This window comes from Amphiura filiformis, chromosome 17 (genome assembly GCF_039555335.1).
Source record: "Amphiura filiformis chromosome 17, Afil_fr2py, whole genome shotgun sequence".
NCBI lineage: Eukaryota > Metazoa > Echinodermata > Ophiuroidea > Amphilepidida > Amphiuridae > Amphiura > Amphiura filiformis.
In genome coordinates this window covers 56,795,331-56,819,448 of record NC_092644.1, presented here as the reverse complement: position 1 = coordinate 56,819,448, position 24,118 = coordinate 56,795,331, and the positions used below count along the sequence as shown (strand labels likewise).

General features: G+C 36.4%; 2 protein-coding genes across 2 annotated transcripts in view; one reads left to right on the top strand and one right to left on the bottom strand.

Moving 5' to 3' along the window:
• LOC140138025 (guanine nucleotide-binding protein-like 1) overlaps positions 1–24,118 on the top strand; it is a 92,816-nt gene that overhangs the window by 42,605 nt on the left and 26,093 nt on the right. The window contains exons 6-9 of the mRNA XM_072159863.1: positions 2,374–2,463; positions 2,900–3,067; positions 5,647–5,825; positions 9,031–9,202. Coding sequence (XP_072015964.1) covers positions 2,374–2,463; positions 2,900–3,067; positions 5,647–5,825; positions 9,031–9,202 — 609 coding nt within the window. The remainder of the gene's footprint in view (positions 1–2,373; positions 2,464–2,899; positions 3,068–5,646; positions 5,826–9,030; positions 9,203–24,118) is intronic.
• On the bottom strand, positions 19,812–22,152 carry LOC140138026 (uncharacterized). Its single transcript, XM_072159864.1, has one exon. The coding sequence runs from the start codon at positions 21,676–21,678 to the stop codon at positions 19,972–19,974; it is 1,707 nt and encodes a 568-aa protein (XP_072015965.1). The 5' UTR covers positions 21,679–22,152; the 3' UTR covers positions 19,812–19,971.

Below are 24,118 nucleotides of genomic sequence, written 5' to 3'. Positions count from 1 at the left end.
GTCCAAGTATTTTGCAGTTACTAGAAATTTGTAGTATTTACTTTTGGAAAAATTAACATATTTTAAAGGAGTATTTTGTGATCCTAGCATCCTTTTTATGACATTTTTGTAGATACCCACAAAAAAAGTTATTCCCAAAATTTGAGTTTATTCCGATTTTGCGTTTGCAAGTTGTATGTGATTATGTTTACTACACTGCTCCATAGGCCACTGTGTTGTAATTTTGTCCTAGTGTACAAGAACGTAATTGAAATTTGATGATATTTTTGCTAAACGAATTAATCTGCAAGAATTTTTTTGTACATAAACATTAGCCAGAGGTTTCCATTGGTATAAAAATCCCAACTTTTTTGAGCAAAATGGGGGGGATCATGAGGCTGTGGATGCTTGTTTAATCATGGTACTACTTTATTTTGGATGATAAAGAGTTCTTGAAAGCTCATAAGGTTTATCGACCATTGTAATGCTTTTATTTAGGTACAAATGCTACAATCTACAATGCTTTCTTGAAATGTATCCAGGTCCTTGTGTAATTCATGCATTTGCTGCAACTTGAATGTGCCAGTGAAGATCAAAATTAATCATGTTCATGTAGAATTTTTAAAAAGCTTCAGTATAATATGGACTATTTGCTCACACAGAACTAAGGAAGTTTTAATGGTCACTGAGTGGAAAAAGTTAGTCTCCACTTTTTTTTTGTAATGTAACTTTCTCCCCTATGGTAGGACATGTGGCTGTCCTGTTTTAATTAGCCGCTGGTGCTTGCTCTGTTATACAGAGTAAGTAAGCTCTTGCCCTTTGGATATACTGATGATACCGATATGTTGTACAGATGCACTGCTTAATATTCTTACATTACTGAACAAATCCCCTAAAATATCCCACATAGTATGTAGACTTAGTCGCAAAAAAAGCCAATTACCAATATGAATTGAATAATTCACCTAGAAATAATCAAATGTAATTCCTACAAAAACCAATGTTGCAACTGAAATTTGATATCTTTGATGCGATAAAAGATGACCCTGAACAAGAATATATCTCCCTTTAGAAGAATTCAATAGCTTCATAATATGCAAAATGGAATGTTAAAATCATGACCTTAGTTTGCTAGACAAAGCTGCAATCTAAATTTAATCTTTATTAGTTGACAAGATAAGTAAATCTCTCTGGAGGATTCTAGCCATTAAGCCCGCCTTCATCGGACTCCCATGTGTCAGATGTGACTTGAATAGTACCGTCAAATTGGTAATTTTTTGTATGTGCAATTTTTCACTTTGTTGATTTTATATTGTGCGATTTTGAATTTTTCGTACATAGACCTATGCATAAAGAGAACATGTTCACACAGTTATTTTGCAGTAGCTGTGTTGAGCATAAAAATTGTGCAAATTGATGTTCCATAAATATTTTCACTTTTATAGTACCTTACAGTGACTTGGAAATAGCCATATGCTAAGGCTTTGAGGGGATATTTACATGTAATAGAACTTCATATGACCTTAACCATGAGGTGTAGTTGTATTATATTATTGGCTTAATAACATCCGCCAATACTATATTTTTTGGCAACTTAAATATGCAATTTAATTACATATCATGAGAACGTGCCCATCAATGCTAGAAAGTACCATGGGAAATAGGACCTTAAGTGACATTAGATTTTACATGAATAAATTTACAAGAGTGTGCACCAGTTCCACAAACAATACACTTATAGGCAAAATAACTAATTTTCGATCATGAGAGGATGTACCTTCTGCGTCAGCGTACTTTTCATAGAATAACACAATCACGCTTAACTACATGACCAAACCTTGACCTTGCCTAGCAACAACCATTGATTGGTCAGTTCTCAAAAGCTGTGTTTGCGCCGTAAGCGCCGGTCTTTGCGTAGTACGCTCGACGCAAATATCTGTGCATACCCAAGTTGGCTCTCATGATCCAGAATTACATATTTTAATATAGTTAATGTGATACGTCAACTACTTGTATGCCACTCCATATCAATGAACTATTCCAGTTGAAATGCATACACCCCCTGTGGAAGACAGACATGACCTTAATCTTTCACACAGAGTGTGACTTTACAAATGGGGTTACCTGAATAGGTGACTCCATTTGAAATATACACCCCTTCTGTGAGAGATTAAGGTCATGTATTCCATAGGTGGTGCACAGACTTCAACTGAAATAGCCCAATATTTTGATTCATGCTGGTAGCAATATGGACTATTTAGATGTATCCGAGGGAACTAGTGTATGGTCCCATTCTTTATACATGATTAGGATCAACAATAAAGTAAACGTCAAGAACCATGCTTGAAAGTGAAGTAACCAATGTTGGCCAATGTTGTTTATTTTCCTTTGCAGTATTACATAGAAAAAGAAGAAGAGGAACATTTTCAGCAGTAGGGCCTATGCAACTACTCAGAGCCTGTGAATCAATATGTCATGGGAAGGGTGAGTCAAGACCCATATATACTGCTCCTACCTAGAAGTACAAATCAAACTACATCTGGGGTCTTTTCCCATCTGTTTTTTAAATATGGTATGAAGTTGAGACAATATATTTTTATAGAACATTTTATAAAGTTGTCATCTACAATGCTAGACAAAATAGGTTGGAATAAAAAATAGAATATGCAGCTTCAGCGTCAAGTCTAAACATTACCCTCACTGGCAAAACCTCCCATTGCCCCACCAATCAATATTGGGTACTACTGAGTGCACATGAACAAAATGTCAGGATTCAACATGATTGCGGGAACGGGGGGTCATTTGCAAACCGTACTAATTTCATTCCAACACTTTTGTCCAGGGTTGTAGGTACTACCAGTGAATCTGAAAGCACATGCGGTAACACCATCCTTTTGTATTATTTTGTTAATATTTATAGTGGATGTATCAAGTTGGAGAGAGAGAATAGAAAAAGAGATTCGAGGGGAAGAAGCTCTAGCAGCACAGATCACAGATCATGCAGATGGCGATACAGACTCAATATCTGACACGTCTTTCAAGGAACATGTGTCTTTCAAGGATGGTATACTAACAATAGGTTGTATAGGTAAGCCAATTACATCGAAACTTAACTATAAATAAGCTCCAGGGTTCAAAACCCTGAAGCTTGAGCTAGTTGCTACAAATTAATGTCATACAGAAAAGCACTGCATATGTTCAAAAAGCATATCAATCCATACTATATACCGGGACTATATATACTGTGCTTCATTTTTTCTTTGTTAAGTTGTAGTCAGTGAAGTACTGGCCATAATTTCCAAGAGGGCAAAATTGCTCAATCGTTCCGATGACCCATTACCAAAATTATGTTATGGGAACAAACCCAAAACCAGCAAAAGGTGCAACTGGAGCTTGAGATGACAGTGTAATCTACCATACAGTCGGTCTACTCTGAAGTACAAAGTACCGACGTGGATGCACACATTGTGCCGACTTTGAAGGCACGCATACCTGCAGCAGAGACGCAGCACTGCGCACTGTTTACGTGATGTTTACGCGTGTGTTGTTACTTCGTACTTCAGAGTGGACAGACTGTAGGGGTGTGTGGATTGTAAATATAATAGCCCATTATGGATGTGTCATTTTGAACCACATTGTGTGACACTAGACAACTAAATCTATACCGAGACTTCAATTAATAATTGCATAATTAATGTTGACTTTTGAAGGTCAGAATGTAGTCTGGCATTTTATGGGCATTGTGCTGTTACAACAAACACAAAATTGCTACAGTGATGACACAGAGCACTGAACAAAGGAATTACATCGCTGATGAGAATTGAAAATAAGTGAAAAAATAGTATTCATATGTGGCTTAAGTTTGTGGGTGTCCTGGCTGGTTTAATGCAATAAAGTTGATGTTACAAATAAATAGATCATAAGCTTCCAATAATTCTTCAGGTTGAAATTATGCTTAGTTCTCTGGGATGATAAGATGAACAAATTTTAATCTTTACCCAGAGCAGCCAGCGCACGCACATAAACGTTGAAAAATTGCATGTGGCTGGATTCAAACTAGCAACCTTCATAATACTAGCACAGAACTCTAACCAACTGAGCCAGGTGCATGCTGGTGAAGAGTGGAGGATTGAAGTCTCGTCACCTGTAGAGAGTTGTTAAAATATTCTGCTACAGGTCTCATACCATCAGTTTTGTAAAACAATTGCTCTTGAAATTCTGCATGATTATACATTTGATTGTCCCCAACAAAATGAGTGCACTTATTTTGATACCTTTTTCAGATTTTTGTAAAACATAGAATATGCTACAGAATAGTGAATTGCAGAGTTTACCATTGACATTCTGTGTAAAGAGTGCCCTCAATTTCTGACAAAAGTGTAGAGCCATTTAGAGGGCATTTTTGCCACCTATCTGCTGCTAGGTGAACATAAATTTGTGCACTTGTTATAGAATGGTAATATTTTAAAGAAAGAAATCATAGTTACAGAAACAAAATATATCTATATTATTTATGGTTTATGCTAGGATATAATTTTTCTATCAAGACCATCCTGAACTAGCCTAGATACATAAGGTGTCTTATTTGAGTGTATATTGGTTTTCAAATTATGTCAAGAAATAACACAATTTTCGAAATTTTCATATTTGTAGTTGACAGTATCAAGTTTTGATGTTGTATTGTGCTGTTCTGGTTAAAATATAAAAGTCTCTTTCTTTTAAGCAGTAGCCATCAAAGATCTTTTGTACCATCTACTGCCTACACGTAGAAATGCCTAATTTTAAAATGTAATTTTTAATATTTTCTTACAGCTTACAGTTAATAAATCTGTACATGCATGAAATCATGTTCCTGGTGTCACCTGTAACATACGTGTACTTCCTAAACACATGCAGACAGTATATCCTGTAATGACATATGCACTGAATTGGGGAAATTCCTGGTATTGAAACATGACCAATTTCGGATGTCAATACCTTGCATACTTCCCATTAACAAACACTTGACCCATATATTTTTTTTCTTCAAAACTGCAAGTTATTCCCGATAACTTCAGTTGGTAAAGGCAAAGGAAAATGCATTACCTTTTTTATTAACCTGAAAAACATTGTTGGTGAAAGTTTCCCTGATCTTCATGGATTCTTTTATCCCGGACTTTTATGAGGAAAAAAAGATTTGATCAAAATATGTGGTATGATCTGATACAACCAGGTAAAAGGTGACAATTACGACATGAAATACAACCAAGTAGTAGTAAAGCCACATTGTAACATTTCCGTAAAAATAGATCAGTATTTCTTTTTCATAAAAAATGTTAGCTTTTACTGTCAGATATGTCCCCTTTTTAAAGCAAAGAAAATTGTAATTAACTACCAGCTGATATCGTTAATGCGTGTCACTCTGTCGATCATGCTACAGTACGGTCCTTTGATGTGTGTATGATGCAGAAAGGACAACAACAACTTCCCTATTCATCTTGCTTTCTTCTCCTAAACACCTCTGCCCACAAGCGGTTTGGTGTGAGCGTTTACAACCCACTTTTCCCCTTGAATTTCCATCTGGGGTTTAGGGTTAAGATTAAGGTTAGGGTATTATCTCTTTATTTTAAGTTGCTTTATTTACCATGATATATGTTTTACTTCATTTCTATCCATCCCTTTATACAGGTTGTCCTAATGTAGGCAAATCATCACTAATGAATGGCCTGTGTGGTCGCAAGGTAGTCAGTACATCTAGAACACCAGGTCATACCAAGCATTTCCAGACAATATTTTTGACACCAACTGTACGGCTGTGTGACTCACCAGGACTGGTCTTCCCTTCACTTGTAGATAAACAATTACAGGTTAGTCTATATGGTCAAAACTAATTGAAAAACATGTTTTCAGGTGCATTAATGAACATATGGAAGAGCACAATCTAGGTGAGGAGCTTCAATCAGCTTACCGATCAGCACACAGCACCGAAACAGCACTCCTACAAGTTAAAACTGATATTATGTCATGTCTGTATAATCAGCAAGGTGTGTTCCTGGTCCTTTTGGACCTATCTTCCGCTTTTGATACGGTTGAGCATAGCGTACTCGTCAGAAGAATGGCAAATGAGATCGGCCTCTCTGGGACTGCACTAACGTGGTACAAGTCATATTTTGCTGAAAGATCTTCTAAAGTGTGCATTAACGGTACCTTCTCAGACTCACAAGACATGAATTATGGACTACCACAGGGCTCCATTGTTGGACCGGGCTCATTTAAGATCTATACCATACCTATTGGCCGATCATCAGAAAACATCAAATGTCATTTCACATGTATGCTGACGACATTCAACTTTATACCAGTTTTAATCCTGCGGACACATCTTCCATTCAAATTGCTCTTTCACGCCTAGCTACTTGTATCTCCGAGATCAAACTGTGGATGACAATGAACATGCTCATGTTAAATGACACCAAAACTGAGTTTTTTGTTGCCGTGTCGAGAAATAATAAGCTCAAGATGCCTCCCGTTCACCTTGATCTTGGAACTGATATCATCCATCCTTCCGATACTGTACGGAATTTGGGCATTTTATTTGACACGCACATGCTTATGTCACCGCATATATCCGGACTTTGTAAATCTATTACTTTTCAGCTCCGCAACATATCTCAGATTCGCCGGTTCCTGGACACAGACACATGTCATCACATTGTTAGATCTCTGGTACTTTCTCGCTTAGACTACGGCAATGCTCTTCTGTTAGGATCCAACAAAACAGATATTGCCAAACTTCAACGATTGCAAAATTGGGCTGTCAAACTTATTCATCGCGCTGGCAAGCAAGACCATGCCACACCATATATGGAACAGTTACATTGGCTTCCGATTCATGAACGTATTGTTTTTAAGATATTGCTCCTTGTTTTTAAGTGTGTGAATAACATTGCTCCTCCATATCTGGGTTCCAACTTACTTAATTACACACCTTCCCGCACTGGACTGCGCTCGCCTGCAGATATTACCCGGTTAGTTGAACATACCATTCACTCCAGGAAACTTCAATCCGCTGCTGACCGATCTTTTTACTTCGCTGCTCCAAAGCTATGGAACTAACTTCCAGCAGCCCTTCGCTCTGCAACATCTCCTCATATATTTAAGAAGAATTTGAAAACATACATGTTCCCATATTGACTTGTCTTTGTTCATTCTTTGCTCTATAGTGTTTTATTTTATTATGTATCATCACACCCGCTGTGGTCTTCATGAAATGGCGGGCTACAAAAGCCTTATTGTATGTATGTATGTATGTATGTGATATTTGAAAGTATACGCCAGTCGCAACTTTTTGATTTTGACTGATGGGACTGCTATGTTTTTACATATCATTCATGAAAGAGGAAAGAGTGTATATCTCACAATGTCTTGTGTTGCACTTGGCAAACATGACAGTAAGGGATACAAGTGCAGCGTATCCCACTCTTTTGACTCAGGTGCAAGAGATCCCTGATTCAAAAAAGAGAATAATGTCTGACATTAAATGATTGACCCGGGTTAATTAAGACATTTCAGAAGAGTGCTGTGATCTGTGGGTAGTGTATTGTGCCAATTATACATTAAGTACTACATGCACAAACCTGCCATGCTTTAAGAAGCTGATTATTTTTGGATTTATGGCAAAACATTGTTTACTTGGTCTGATTCAAGATATTAGTAGATCCACACAGCAGGAATGATGACCCAAATAAAATTTAATCATGATGGAGCCTGGGGATAGAACTTGCTCAGTTACTCTGATTGCTATGCTGTACGCATGGCTGCAAAGCGGCCACTCAAGCCTGCTAGAGCCAAGCTTGTTGGAGTATATCATAGAGTATCAGAAAGCATGGAGCTATTTACTTGGTCTGATTCAAGATATTAGTAGATCCACACAGCAGGAATGATGGCCCAAATAAAATTCAATCATGATGGATCCTGGGGATAGAACTGGCTCAGTTGCTCTGATTCCTATGCTGTATGCATGGCTGCAAAACGGCCACTCAAGCCCGCTAGAGCCAAGCTTGTTGGAGTATATCATAGCATATCAGAGACCTAGTGCTACCTAGGGATATTGAGTTTGCATGTCAACACACCGATTTAAGGGATGATTCATTAGATAGCCATTGTTAATTCACACAAAACAATCAAAGTATTATCACTGTATTATGTATAAAGCCTAAAGATGTGTTAAGTTGTTACTAGGAAAGCCCTCCCTAGCCTCTGTGTGTGTTATATAAGCAATACACAGGTGGCCAGGTCATATCAGACAATAATGACACACAATATCTGTCTGACTCATCACATGGAAATGAATGTCCATTGCTTTCAATAGATAAACAAGTAGGCCTACAGGTAGTCTAATCCCGGGGGATAAGCTGTCCAAGTGGATTCATATTTATTCAGAAAATCCAAAGACATAGGTCCATGTTTTCAAATTCCCCCCAAATGGCAAAAATGAGGTAGGTTTTTACAAATAATCTTAAGATGTGGGTCCATGCTTAAAATTGCCCTAAAAGAGCAAAGTTAAGCTGTGTTTTTTGAGTAAAATTACCCTTAGAAATAGGGTAGGGTTTTGAAGCTCGGACAACACACCTGTTAAACCATAATTTAAGTACCTCCCCTGGAGTCTAATAGTGGAAGTACGAATTATAGATCCTGGACTAAAGCAGGTCGATAACATTAGGCATAAGGTCACCAGTTTTTTTCATATCGCACATTGTGCCAAAAAATATCACAATCGGAATTTCTCTCACTGCTAAAATCCCTGTTTATAACATCTGGCCCTCAAACTGTGTTGTGTCATCATGCAGGCAAGTGTGAAGAAAATGATTGATAGTCGTTGGGAAACTGATTTTATATGCATTAAGGTGGGCTACAATTGTTAATTTCCTTAATATTTATACTTGTAAATGTAACCACTACTATAAAATAGTATTATCGTAGATTTATAGCGGAGTTGTGACATAGCGAAGTTATGATATGATAAATAAATTGCTGTTCATTCTAAATGTCAAATGTTGGTATTTTCCACAGATATTATCAGGCTTGTACCCTATAGCACAAGTTCAGGAACCATACACAGCAGTAGGATATCTAGCCCAAAGAATACCAGTGATAGAGATACTCAAGCTAAAACATCCGGATGAGAAGGACTCTCCAGAGGGTGCCGCTAGCCCAAAGTGGTCTGCATATGATATATGTGATGGTAAGTGCCAATCTACAATTCTTTATGTACCAAAGAGATTAGTCTGGACTCTGTATATCCCTTTGTGTAATGCTATTAGATAGTCATATACTGGGACTAAAATGGTTTTCCTTGTTCATTTTGTGCCACAACACATAATGAATGCATATCCCAAACATGCACACATTTAAGACAAAAGGTAAGCAAAAGTGGTGGAGTCCAGGTTTTCCTAGTCTCTTTGGTACTATTCAGCGCAAATTTTAAAAGCATGGGTCCTAAAAAAACCCAGGATATGCATGCATACTGCTGGGCAAAGAAGAACAGCGACAACTCTTGACCAAATGTGGGGTAGGATGTCACATGTGACCTCATCTATACAGTAGTCTGACAGGATACTCAAGATACTTGATGCAACATATATGCGGTATTATATCACTCATACATAAATTCTAGACAGTTCATTGGTTGATTACCATTTATCATTTTTACTATCACCCTCTCCGTGTGATAGTCTTTACCATCATGTGCTCTGCCGTGAGTGCGCCTGCGCCAAGCCGTGCGCTGACTCTTGGACTCGCCGATTTAGTTATGGGGTGGACCCCAAAATGTGAAGTATATCACGGCAAAACATGGTGTTATGTTGATGAAAAAATGTATTTCCTACCTGAAATAGTATTTTAGTAATAGAATTTATGCATGAGTGATATAAAACAAATATTAACTGTCTTAAATTGTAATGGTTGAAATATAATCACTCGGTGAAAGATGTATTGGAACAATCCATCTTTCACCTCGTGATTATATTTCGACCATTACACTCATAGACAGTTAATATTTGTATATCCACAACTCGGTTGAATATGCATTCAAATCACTAGAAATTGCATGGTTGAATATATTTTGATGGTTTACATGATCAGTGTTTTTCATAAAAGTCTTCCTGAAAAGATCTATAGGAGGTAAGGTGGTGGTGAAAGAACAAAGTGACTGGCAGAGAAGTAGTACATGTCATCATGACAGATAGGATAATGCTTAATTAGTTGTGTCACCCTTGGGTGTGTTCTAGGATATTTGGGACTATGGGATTATGCTAATGTTCCAGAATCATGTATTTGTGTGCACTGGTTTTAGTACAGGTGTTTGCAGTAATCCAGGAATGAAATACATGATCAAAATTCAAATGGATATCTTTGAACTAAAAATTGTCAGTGATAGATATTCAATCATATGGTATTAAGCATTTCAAATTTCTTAGATTAAGAATTTAGTTAATAATAACCTCAAGGATTGAGATTCCATGCATGTTATAAATCACTTGTACAAAAAGCATCAGGTTTACCATAATATACCATGGCACTCTTGCACTTCAAAACTGAGTTCCTGAAATAAGATTTAGAAGCCATAGCTATAAGATGGGTGATCCATATTTTTCATTATGGTTTTTAATACCTTACATGGCGGTTATCAACAAAACAATCTAATTCAAAGATTGGAGGTAAATTTGCTCCAGTGGTTTGAATATTTGAAGTAAGAATGGTTATGACCTGAGGAGAGGCTACCAATTTTGTTTGTTCATGCTGTCTAAAGGAAACTTGTCTCAGACCTAAATTATACGATGGTTATGAGGTTTCTACAGATGCCCAAATCTTGATGGAGTAAAGTATGTGGGAGTGGGGGAGGCTATTACAATTGGGTCACCCACATTTGTAAATCTATTCCTTTCTTGATGTAGGATGCTTACGTAAATCATCAATCTTTGCACTCGTGAAATATACTCGAGAACCAGACATGTTAGTTATTGCACCAATATAAAGTGTATACAGATTTATTGAACTCATGCACTGCATAGAGCATATTAGTAATGTATTACAATCTTAAATGTTTATAATCACAACAACAAAACAATTCTAATTACCAGACTACTCAACAAATTTATACCATAATTCAATATCGGATATGTATATCTTGTAATTGTTAGCCATATAGGCCTATACGTAATGTGACATGGTGAAAAGGTATCAAATGTCACAAAATTTCAATGGATTTACTGTCACTCTGAAAGAGATGCCACTTTTCAGGAAATTAACAGGTTTGATATTACCCACTTCCTGTTTAGGTAATAGGTCAAGTGTACCAAAAATCAACTATATATAATTATTTAGAGGTTAATAATGCGATCGGTTATTTGGAGGCATTGTGAAAATCTAAACATTTTGCCTTTGGAACCGAGGAATATCCTGAGGGCGAGCCCGAGATTGATATTCGAGGTCCAAAGCAAAATGTTTAGATTTTTCACAATGCCCTCCAAATAACCGATGCGCAGTTATTAACCTCATTCATAACCGTCACTTTAATCTCTTCACCTTACAAAATAACACAAAATTTTGCTCAAAAGTTTATAAAGATAGATGATTTTTACATCTTCCCTTGCCAAAAATCGATCAGGCTAAAACAGAACGACCAATAACAAAAGTGCGTATCACAATCTGTGCAAATATGGTAGCGCCAAATCCAAATCACGGGAGCCAGCGCAGCAAGAGTTTGTTGGACGACAATACCGCGCAGCAGAAGTCAATTGTGTGCGACATTGGAACAATTACGCATTTTGCGGTCAATTGTGAGATATTAATGACCTCGATTTGCGTTCACGTTTTCGCAAATAATAAAATATGATTGGATCGCACGCATCGCGTTTATTAATGAGGTTATGAATATGTATTAATTTGTCGGTATCGCAAAATCATCCTTCAAAAACTTTTCTACTGATGTTTTTTCTTCAAATATACTTATTTACGGAGACCAAAGTCTTAAATGTAATTGTAAATTTAACAATTTTTTGCATTTGTTTGCAATTGATGGCAGTAACCTTGGTGCAGCTTATAACCAAAATTAATGTAGCACAACCTTGTAATATCAAACTTATTCTCTGTTAGAAAGTTATGCTTAGATTAGTCTGTGCAGTTGTATAGGAAAAGTACATTCAGAATTTTTTCAGGTGCTTTTGGATTGTTGACAACACAAAGTGGTATCTCTGAATTATAAAGATGTAATAGGCTATTCCAGTTGAAATTCATACACTCCTATGGAAGACATGACCTTAATGCCTCAAATTTACACCAGTAAACAAGAATACTGTCAAATCATGACTCTTGAAAATGAAAGGAAATAACAAGAAAATTTGGCGAAACATTACGTAAAAAATAGGAGTCGGCAATGCATTTTGTTGAAAATGCATTGGAATTGGCCAATATTTTGCATGAAAATGAGCTTGCTTTTTCAAAGATACCATGTTGTATTTTCTGTTTATCTTTCATAAGGCATGCCTGATGACACTTTGGGACAAAAATTGTCACCTAGTTCAATGATTTTTATCCTCAAATGGCAACTTAGCACCCTTGACCATTGATGTATTTCCAGATCACTAGTGCACAACTCAATGTCATCTTTGTGTTGGTGATAAGCTTGTTCTTGATGCAACATACATCAATATCTATAATTCAACCTTTACTGGATCTTAACCAAGTACCAAGTTGTTTACAATTTGTAGTTCACTAATTGGCAGAAACAATTAATTTTAAGACTCTCAATTAAAATGTTGCTTCTTAATTTATAAATACAGCATGAGTCATCAGCACAAGTGTTATGGTTGACAAGTAACACATTATATAATGGTAACATTACAATCTTCAGCAGTGCTGGTCAATGTATATATAGCTCTTACACAAAATAAGCATACCTCTAGTAACCCCTTACCACTCCATATATTTTTGAACTTTAGGTAGCATCTTGATCATTTTAGGTTCTGGATAATGTTTGGATCAGATATAGGTTCATGTTTAAGTGTAACACATTGTAAAATTAATTCATGCACCTACTGAAGATAAATAGATATGGGGATGTTATGACAGATGACTTGCCCATTTAAAGGCTCTGTTGTGTAGGACATTGCAGGAACAACATAACAAGGAATACTGAAATTAGATGATAGAATTGAGAAGAAATCCAAATTTTTGGTATATGAGGCAAACTGGGGTGTCTGAAGGAGAACTTTGTATGATTCACATTGTAAGGTCATAACTCTGTCTCTAATGCTGTCCGAAGTTTAATATAGGTCAGTGTTCAGCAAGGTTGGTATAGTTCCTGTATCATTATATGCCGTGTCATCCTACATAAAGTACACACCAAGTTGATGGTAGTGGCTCATGCGTGTGATAAATAGCTGAAGTACTCATGAAATGAGCCATGATACAACAATTAACAGGAAGTTTTCCTTGTTTTATCAAGGAAATTAGTTGTCCCTGAATATAACCTGGTCCTACCATCTGATAACAGGCAAGTCGCCTAGCCGGCCAACTGTCTCTTTTGGATATTCCAGTTGAAATCCATACTCCCCCTATGGAAAATATGACCCTAATCTTCCGCACAAGGAGTTTGAATTTCAAATGGGATTACCTAAATGGGTGGTGGTTCCATTTGAAATCTATACCCCTGTGTGGGAGATTAAGGTCAGGGGGTGTATGGGTTTCAACTGGAATAGGCCTTTGTGATGATTAGTTGGGTAATGACTTGAATTGAACCAGTTAATTGAACAGAATTTGATTACAGATAAACTGGGTTTTGTCTCTGTCGCAGTCCTCAAAAGTTTTTTTGTCTGCTATAGTGTATCACACATCACACTAGTTGGGAGACTTGTAGGAGACTAACCACCCTGGTCTAGCATGGTTCTATAATAGGAAAAATTATGGTTTAACTTTATTTTTGTCAACCAATTATCAATATCCTTATATGGTTTAATCATAGATGGTCTGAGGTAAAAGTCACTGTGGTTGTATGCTTTATAACTTTCAACATTTGGAAGTTCTTGCAGCCAATTATGGTCTATGAATGTTAGTTACCTGTAGTTGGATCAGCTTGTTATCGGCGGGTCTTATAACATCACAGATTAATATCAATATATTTCATTTGGAAAATTGTCTCGTGACATCTCGCCAGAAGTATTACAAATTATTAATTGAGGTTGTATGCTCTCTTTACTTTCTTTAACAGGCAAAATATAGACCATTGTCTTGATCATCAAGATGCCTAAATTGATGTTTTGATTTAACAGTAGCACACCCGATTTATTTTTGAGGGGTGCAGATTTGGAAAAAGTGGACCTTTTTTCCAGGGGGTAATTTTGTGACAAGTGGACCACCTTCCCAAATTTGGACTTTTCTGATCAAAAAATGCAAAAGAAGGTTTTTTTTCTTCTTGCAAATTGGGACTTTTTTTATACTTTTACAAATTTAGAGGGGTCCACTGGCCTGAAGTAGTGTGGTCCAGTACTCTCAGGAAGTTCAATGTGTTGTATTTATTCTGAGAAGAGTATTTCGCATATCTATGTCAGTTGAAGGTTGGACACATAATTGTGATCATGGTAGGCAGTCATTTAGTCATCTTTGTCATTTTCCCACGGCATGCTATGTTTTTGAGGAAGAAAGGTGGGTGTGCAACTGAAGGTTTCAAGATAATAGCATGTGCTTTAAAATAATAATAATGCTCTTGCTCTTCCCAGTTTACCAATGGGCTATTCTAGTTGCAATCAATGTACCCGCTATGGAAGACATGCCACATTCAGATAGCCCCATTTAAAATTCACACTCCCTTTGTGGATGATTAAGGTCATGCCTTCCATAGGGGGTGTTTGGATTTCAACTGTAATTGTCCTATTCACACAGTTGGTACAGGGTTAAGTTCTGAAGTGTGTGGAAAAGGATCACAAACTTAAGAAATTATATGAGCTTTGTAAGAGGCATCTGCCCCTTTTCTGAGTGTTTCATAACTTGAATTGGTATATTTTAATATTCAGTGATTTCATGACAATAACAAGTTAGCTTAATTAATTAATTACTCATGGCAAACATAAATGAGGAATACAACTGGACAGTAAATGTGATTTGTGATAGCATCAAATTATTTTGTGAAACATACAATATATTACATCATACAAAATGTACAAAACCAATTATAATGGTAAGTATGGATGGGTTTAAGCACTAAACAAATTACACTTAATTACAGTCTCATCACACATCTATTGGGCTATTCCACTTGAAATTCATACACCCTCTATGGAAGACATGACCTTAATCATCCACACAGGGAGTATGAATTTCAAATGGGGTTTCCAAAATGGGTGATTCCATTTGAAATCTACACCCACTGTGTGGGAAATTAAGGTCCTATCTTCCATAGGGGTGCATGGATTTCAAATGGAATAGCCCATTATCTGTTCACTTAATATGCCTACCAGATCCACTTGAGTGCAAGAGATTTTCAAGTATCAACCCATTGGTATCGTGTTGTTTGATACTACAACAGATATCAATTCAATTACTTTATTAATTTTTGAGTTTAACATAGCTATGTAAATTGACGCTGCTGAATGAAGTGCTACAAAGATACAATGGAAGTATCAGTTCTTGCCAAAGAGATTAGAGTTGAGTGTCAGACAAAAATGGAGACCAAAATAGTGTACCTATCCAGCATTTATTTCCAAATGCCAAATCAACCATAATTTTTGTCTGCAGACTTGACCGTAACAAAGATTTGCACATGTATCACTTAATGTTCGTATCAGCAAAATGCATTACAGGTACATGGTGAAATAATCTGGAGGTAAACTATTTTGCCCTTTATCATGACAAAGTCCAGGCTCTTTTAATATCTTTGCTTCTTACATTTCTTTGCTTCGTATATATCACAATATCCAAATCCCTAGGATCTTAAACAACCCCACCAGCAAGGGCATTGTTCAATAACCCCAATAGGTTGGACACTTTTAAAATGACCTTTGACTGAATTGGGTACAAAAACTCATACTTTATAATTTGAGGTCAAATTCTGAGTCCTGATTGTTAATTGACGGTTATTGAACTTTGCTATTAGAAATGAGATCTTCCTGAATCACATTGAAAGAGGTTTGAAACTCAATTATAAGTTCAAGCATGTAACATTTTCCATTTTTAAATGATTAATGATATGTGATGCCCTTTAATATCCAAAAGGAAAACGTAGTAATAAATTCAATTTCTCCTTTACATCAAACCAAGTGATGCTGAAGGCTGCCAACCTTATGCAATGGGCTATTCCAATTGAAATCCATACACCCCCTGGAAGGTATTGCCTTAATCTTGTACAGGAGGTGTAGATTTGAAATGGAGTTGCCCATTCAGGTAACCCCATTTGAAATCTACACCCCCTGTGTGTGAGATTCAGGTCATGTCTTCCATAGGGGGTGTATGGATTTCAACTGGAATAGCCTAATGCCAGCTTGTATTATTGTCAGTTTACATACAGGATTACTTTAGGGAAATCACAAACTTATCCTTTTATTACTGTTAATGAAAATACTCATTACATCATTTTCTTTTGCCTGACTATTTTCTCTGTCAGTTAGGAATAATGTTTTTACGCTTTTGTATGCATGTTCAATGACAATTTGCCAAGGAGCAAGAGTAAGTTTAGTTAATCAGGTAAAATCCATAGGGACGGATGATGATATTTCACACAAAATTGTTTTCTCACAGTGACAGATAACTTTGGCAATCTATTACATTTGTGAGATGTGAGATTTTACAATATTTGAACATTCTACTTTCATATTTCACTGAACATTAATGGTAAGTTTATAATCTATGCCCAATACAATTCACCTACTCAATGTTTTTTTCAATGTTCATTTCTTGATGAATATGCAATCACCATCTGTCACTATGTGATACACCTGATGAGTTGTGTAATTGAGATACCATCATAAATAGGCAGCAAAAAACAAAAACATACATAGGAAAATTGGCATAATAAAAGCTCATACTTTCACAATTAAGTATGCTAATTAAAGAATTTTAAGAATAATATGCTTGGTTACTGTGTAAGTTGATGATTTATAGGATTATAATGAGTTGAGAGTGAGATTGCACAAAATAATGCATGCCTACTGAGATGTTGATACGTCTAATGTATATGGTGTACTCTAACTTTTTTGGGCAGGTAACTCATAAAAGTTACCAGCCCGACAGAAAGCTCAGCTCAGGGTTGCAATATTACCAGTTTATCATCAATTTCTTACCCCTAAGTGGGCGGGTACTTTTGAAAATTTACCTACCCAACAGCAAAATCACCTGCCCCTGGAGTTTGGGTGGGTGTTGAAGTACATCCCTGCTGATGTACGAGCCGTGCAGGGGGGAGTGCATTAGACGCATCAACATCTCGGTACAAATCTAGGTCCCAAGTTCAAATATTGAAGTGGTATTAGTTATGTGTTTTTCTATGACTATTGTGTGGACAAAAAATTGACATCTACCCATGTTAAATATTTACACACTCACTTAACATTTAAACAATATAGTTTTTCATAATTGTAAAGTTATTCAGCATTCCCTGAAGTTACAGGGCTGCACAAGGCACCTTCTGGCACGGCTGGTTCTCCATGCTCAAAATAAATATCCGTACGCAAATTAATGCAGCATATATCACAACTTCCTATAGAGGTTATATATCCCTGTAGTCTACTATATCCTTATGTTAGTCTTATAATACCCTACTCATAATTTTGACACTGGAGGAGGCGATAATTGAAGTGGAGGTGAATGATTAATACACGCAGGCTTATACATGATTATGTTTTCATATTTTTATCCGTTCGGATAATGTTTTTTATGGAAGGGTAAAGTCACTTGCAACCTGTGTGTGATTCTGGCACAACCTACTTTTGATATATAATATTTATTTCATAGAAACTGTGAAAGACAATATGACTCAGCTTACATGTGGGGATTTGGGTAATGTCCATTTTCAGGTTTGAGCTGTGAAATATGAAATGTACACTAACAAATTGGTTGGTTCATTACTGATTTGGGCAAGATCACACACATTTTATGTAATCGAGCAAAATTAGTATTTTTAGAGCAAAATCAACATTCATTTTCCGATTAATATGTTAATGAAGATATTATACTAGTATGCTGAAAACATCACCAAAATTGGCCTTCCACTTGTTAAGATCCCAGGTTTAAGATATAGTGTTTTCTTGTTATTGAAAACAATAAATTATATAAGAAATTAGAAACCTTTTTCAGCCATATCTCAAAATTTAAAACTTCTGAATAATTTTGCTTGATCACATTCCAAATATACTAACTCAATTATGTCTAGAAAATTCGATATTAGTCATTTAATACAATGCTTTTAATTGCTATATGGAATGAAAGACAACCAGTCCTTGGGCAATTGTGTTTTCAACTGATTGAGTCCCAGGTTAAAGAAGAAATAAAACAAAACAAACAAGCAAACTAGATTTCACATGTTTTAAAATTTGTTAAATGTTTAAAAACTGCAACACAGAATAATTTTGGTGTACATTGAACAAGTCTCATCAAACAAAATATGTAAAATTTTGAAGCTTTACATCTGTAGGTAACTGTCTGCAAAAAGTCCTTGGGTGTTAGTATCTATGTGTATTTTTAAAATACAACACCTTGTGATGGAATGAAAATTATTCATTTTGATCAGCTTGGCAAAAGTTACTGGTCAAATGCTGTTTAAAAGTTGATTCAACTCTGTTTAATGATTCAGCTGTTTAATTATTTTTAACTGCTGTATAGTTCACCTGTTAAACAAGGTTGTTTAAACTTTTAAGTGGCATTGTAACAGTGTAGATAACCTGCTCTACAACATGTATGACCCTGTTCACATTAGAAAATTTTCTTCTTTCGACGAACCTCAAATGAAAATTAAAAAATTTTCCTAATGTGTACGCACTTTTCTTCCTTCGACGAAGATTGAAATTGCTTTGTTCAATGAAGCTAAAAAGGTTGCTTCGACGAAGGAATACTTCTTTAGACGAAGCTAATTTTGTAATGTGTACGCTTGCTTCGTTCAACGAAGGAAAGTGATCATGTGACAAGTGACCCTCGCCGGCTTTAATAATAGCCAGGCGTTAATAGCTTCATTGGAGCTTTGTTAATTTGCATGAAATGTGTACAGTGCAATGTCTTAGTTCGATCTTCGTTCAGTGTAATGTGTACGCATGCTTAATTTGTTAATCAAGATTAACTTATCTTCATCGAATGAAGAAAATTTCTAATGTGCACAGGGTCTATGATACGTAACAGGTCACTGAAGTGTAGATAACCTGCTCTACAACATACATAAGGCACTGAATTGTAGATTGTTTCTTTCATTGTACATACTAATGTTTTCTTCCTAAAAGTTTTTAGTATTGGTCTTTATAGAAGTGAAACTTGTTAGCGACTGTGTAATTCATTATCAATTCGACACAATATATCACAATATAACTAGTTTATAAAACATCTATTGCATAAGAATTTTTATGATAGGTTATGAAGTTAATATCATCTAGTGCTTACAAAGTAAAAGGCTATTACAAATTTAAAAGATAGAAGCTCCATAAATACAGAAATTTACAAATACTCGCAACTTTAAGACATTTTGTGGTTACATATAACAACAGGTAATGAAGTGGTTATTTTAAATAATGAAAGTAAAGTTATTGAATTGTGAATAGCGACTACAAAAACTTGCTACTGTAATTGTATACTTCAATGTAGGATATTAATTTTCTTATTAAAAATATTGTGAAGTAAAGCCTGAATTGGATATCTTATGTACACAGAAATAACATGCGTTGATCTGCCATTAAAAGCACTGAAATATCCTCACAAATGATAAAACATCATTCAATTGTCTGTCATACTTCATAATGAACCAAGAGTTTATATAGTCATACTTTAAATATTTTTGTAGACCTTAATAGTTTTACTATCAGCCACTGCAAGCCTGCCATCGCTTGTGAATGCCAATGCACGTGGATGGTACAGGTCTGTTGCTAGACATGCGATGAGGCGACCAGTGGTCCTACAGTACTGCTCAATAACTCCTGTACCAATGAACACTCTTCCAGGCTCACTGCCTCTCTCGTTGCGCACCACCAGTATGCAGTTGGTTTGCTCGTCGTAACATACACCTTGCGCTTCAGGAATGTCTACGTTCAGAGTCTCTTCTGTTGTTTGCAAATCAATGATACACACTTTACCACTATGGAAATCGCTCATTATAACATGGGAATCGTGAATGGCTGCAAGACATTGCGGCTTCACACTTGTGCTGATGGTCTTCACGATCCGTCCCATCGGATCATGTACTGTTATGGCTGACTTGCCGTAGTCGGCAGCGAGAATGCGGCCATCACGCGTGGTGGTCACGCTACACACATCAACGGTGTTTGCACCTTCACCACCTTCTGTGATTGATGAAGTGCCTATCTTTCGCTTATATTTGCCCTTGATTGAGTAAACTTCAATGCCAGAACCTCTGACAATGAGGAATCTGCCATCTGGTGCAGCAGCAACATCAATGGGCATACATTGGTTTGACGATGTCAGGGTAATATTCATCAGTTTCTTATACTCATTATGTTGCTCAGAGTAAACAGACACTTGGTTATTACCAAAATCAGATACAGTTAGAAACCCTAAAGGTGTTGACACTAATCCACTTGCTGACTCAAATTCGCCAAACTCCTGATCTGGATCAATGTGTTTAGGTTTGGAAAACCAGCCTAGTTTAAGCTCACCTGGTGTTGCGACAAATTTCGACACGCTGGGTTTCATGTAGATATCGGCACCTTTTTCTTTCACGGTGAGAGCTTTCATTTTTATCATGAACTCATCGTGTGCACTGATGTAGTCATAGTCTGTCATGGTGTCTATGTTACTCTCCACATGATTATGATGGGTGCGTATGTTTTTCGCCTGGATGCCAAGTCGTTCCCTCTCCTCTCGTATGGTATTAAAACGCTCCTCCTCAGCTTGACGCAGTTGAATTTTCAGCGCTTGACACTTTCTACGTATTCTCTCTGCACATTCATCAATTTCGGCTTCCTCTTGTTTCAAAGCTTTCTCGATTCCTTGTTCAAGGTCATTAAGACCCTGCACTCTTGCTTCGTATGACTTGACATCACCGATCGCTTCTCGCATAAGTTTTTCCATCTCATCCTTTTTATCTTGCACCACTGCTTTCTGCTCCCTGACATCATGCTCCTTGTGACTATGCAGCAGACAGAATTGACAGATGGGTACGTTACAGGCCACACAATGAAAATACATCTTCTCACCTTCATGGTTAGTACAAGTTATGGTCTGTCTTCTCTGCATTTTTTGAGCTGTAGCGCCGATTTGGATGTGCTTCTCGGCCAGGCTACGTATTCTCAAATTGGTCTTCAGAGCTGGTATCTTTCCCTGGGGTACATGGATGGTCTGTCGGCATTCTGGGCAGTAAATGGTGGATTTGCCACCTTTGACGAGACGTTTTAGACATACCTGACAGCAGACATGCGAACAGTCCAAGATTTTTGGCACATGTGGGTCGACAAAAAGTTCATAGCACAGTGGACAAGTGAGATCTTCTTGTGCCACATCTGAAAATGATCCAGCCATGGTGACTTCTGAAGTGAACACTATTCCAATATCAACAAAGTTTCATAAAGTTACGGCACAGTTGGGTCTCACAAGACAACAGTGAAGCTGAAAAGCCCCATGTGGCACCAAAGTTGTTGCAATAAATGTCAGAATTGTCTGTGTGAGCGTTCTATTTAAATACACTTGTTGACAATATTGTCTGTAGACCGAGCCAAGTTCCTTGTTGGTTCTAGTCTGCCGGCTCACCAAATGACCATGTAGTTCATTCACAGTACACTGACAAATGGATCAAAAGTGTGCTTGAAAAGAAGAAAGAGTATTTAGTAGTACCTCCTCCTTGTTACCATGTCGTAAGTGCTTATGACCATACCAAGGTAAAAGGAAGTAGGTCTGTACTGCCTATTGAGAGTACTTACTTCCTGCTGTACCTATCAAGGAAGTCCTACTTATGACTTGTTTCATTGCAGTGCAAAGTTCCTTGCTGTATGTGTCATGCCAGTCAGGAAATTGGACTGGTAGGAAACCAAAATCATCTGACTTCCTGTTTTTTTTTGTTTTTGAAGGGCGCATTGTGATTGGCTGCCTGGAAATTGGATAATTTATCCTGGGCTTCTGTCAGTAGGCCACTGACATAGCAAGTTTGTACAGGCTTGAACTGGCTGTAGAAAGGGGGTAAATGCCCCTTGTTATTTATTTGGCTATTTTCCCTATGTAAGTGTCTTTAAATGTAGATATATTATCTTTCTTTCAAACTTTTTTTCTTTCAAACTTTCTTTCTTTCAAACTTTCTTTCTTTCAAACTTTATTTCTTTCAAACTTTCTTTTGTTCTTTCTTTCTTTCAAACTTTCTTTCAAACGTTCTCTCTTTTCTCTCCAGAGAGAGGAGTTAAGGTTAAACACAAAGTGGATCCCTCTGTTATTATCAGTTAAAACACAATGACTATTTTGGTCTGCAATTTGGAGACAGTATACTGAAAATTTCCTGGAATCTTCATAAAAAAACAATGCATTATCTCTGGACAATAATTTTGTACCATTTTCTAGTAATCTTTATGACCATTGTTGTCCAGAGAGGACGTGGAAGTCAACTGGACTTGCTCAGAATGAAGAAGATGACAACTTATTGTCCCAATTTGTTTAGGTTAAAAGTTCAATAACCAATTATATGACAATTTAGTTGAACTTTAATATAAACATTGCTGGTAGACACAAATAACAATAGCAGTCACAGAGCATGAACTAATTGATTATATATTAGTAATAAAGACATTTAAGCAATTAGTTCATAATGCATATTACTCATGCTATACCTGCTAGTTGTTCTTTCAGAATTTATTTATTTGAGTTTAAATTGACGAGAGAAAAAATAAGTTTACTTATTTACTTAGTTTCATTGGTTAATTAGTCAAGGCCCCAGCCCTTTCACTAAATATCACAGAAAGGGGTTATTTTTTGAATAGCAGCAGGGACCGCAAAATCATCAAAATGGGGTCAATTTAATGACATATTCTTGCAAAGGGGATATTTAAAAAATTGAAGAACAATCTTAGTTACCACTATAGTTTATGAGTGAAGGGGCTGGGATCAGGACTTTGGCCAGTCAGGTAATTATCTATTTTATCCTTTATTGCTTAATTTCATCTTTTATGAAACCCTGGATAAGCTATTAAGAACTTGTCAAAGATTGTATTCAGCCACCCAATTACTGTACTGTGTTGTTAATAAGGAAATCAAAGGTCTAAATGTGTTAAGCTTGTGGTCATCATGGACATGACAATAGGGATATATTACCTGCATAATTGAGGTAATTAATTAAGAGTTCCTATGTCAGCATTAGAAATTGAAACAAAGAGTGTATCCCATGGTGGATTTTATCTTTGGATTTTTTGAAGTAGTGTATTGTGGGTATAGCAGTGATATACACATAATATTTTGAATTAAATCCATTACTGGAAATGCATTTTTACCTCTCGCTGCTGTATACAGGTAGTGAAGCTTTAGTAGCCATTGGCGAATGAGGTAAAAGAAAAAGAAATCATTGTTGACCTCCTTCCAACTTGATCTTCTCCAATAAGGAAAAGAAGAAAGCCCCTCCAGAAAATAAAATTTCCTAGGATGATTTCGATATATTCAAATTTTGTATTTTTCTACAAAATTATTTTGTCAAAACTAAAATGTGACATGATCTGATCCATGGGGGCCAAAGGATGCATTTTTAAAAATTGAGTTACTGTAATTATTACATTATACATACAATAGGCTATCATTTACTGAAAACACCAAAGGTCTAGCATACTTAGTTCTAAAGTTATGAAGTTTTTTGATGTCTATTTTCTTATGTATTTTATTGTTTTTTGCTCCATATTTTGACCTTTATCTCAGTTTCAAATTTGCCGCCTTTGGCCCCCATGGACCAGATCGTGTCACAAATAAAATGTTTTTGAACTCTATTAAAACG

Excerpts from the sequence above, each read along its gene's own strand:
- LOC140138026 (XM_072159864.1), bottom strand. The coding sequence starts at position 21,678 with ATGGCTGGATCATTTTCAGATGTGGCACAAGAAGATCTCACTTGTCCA.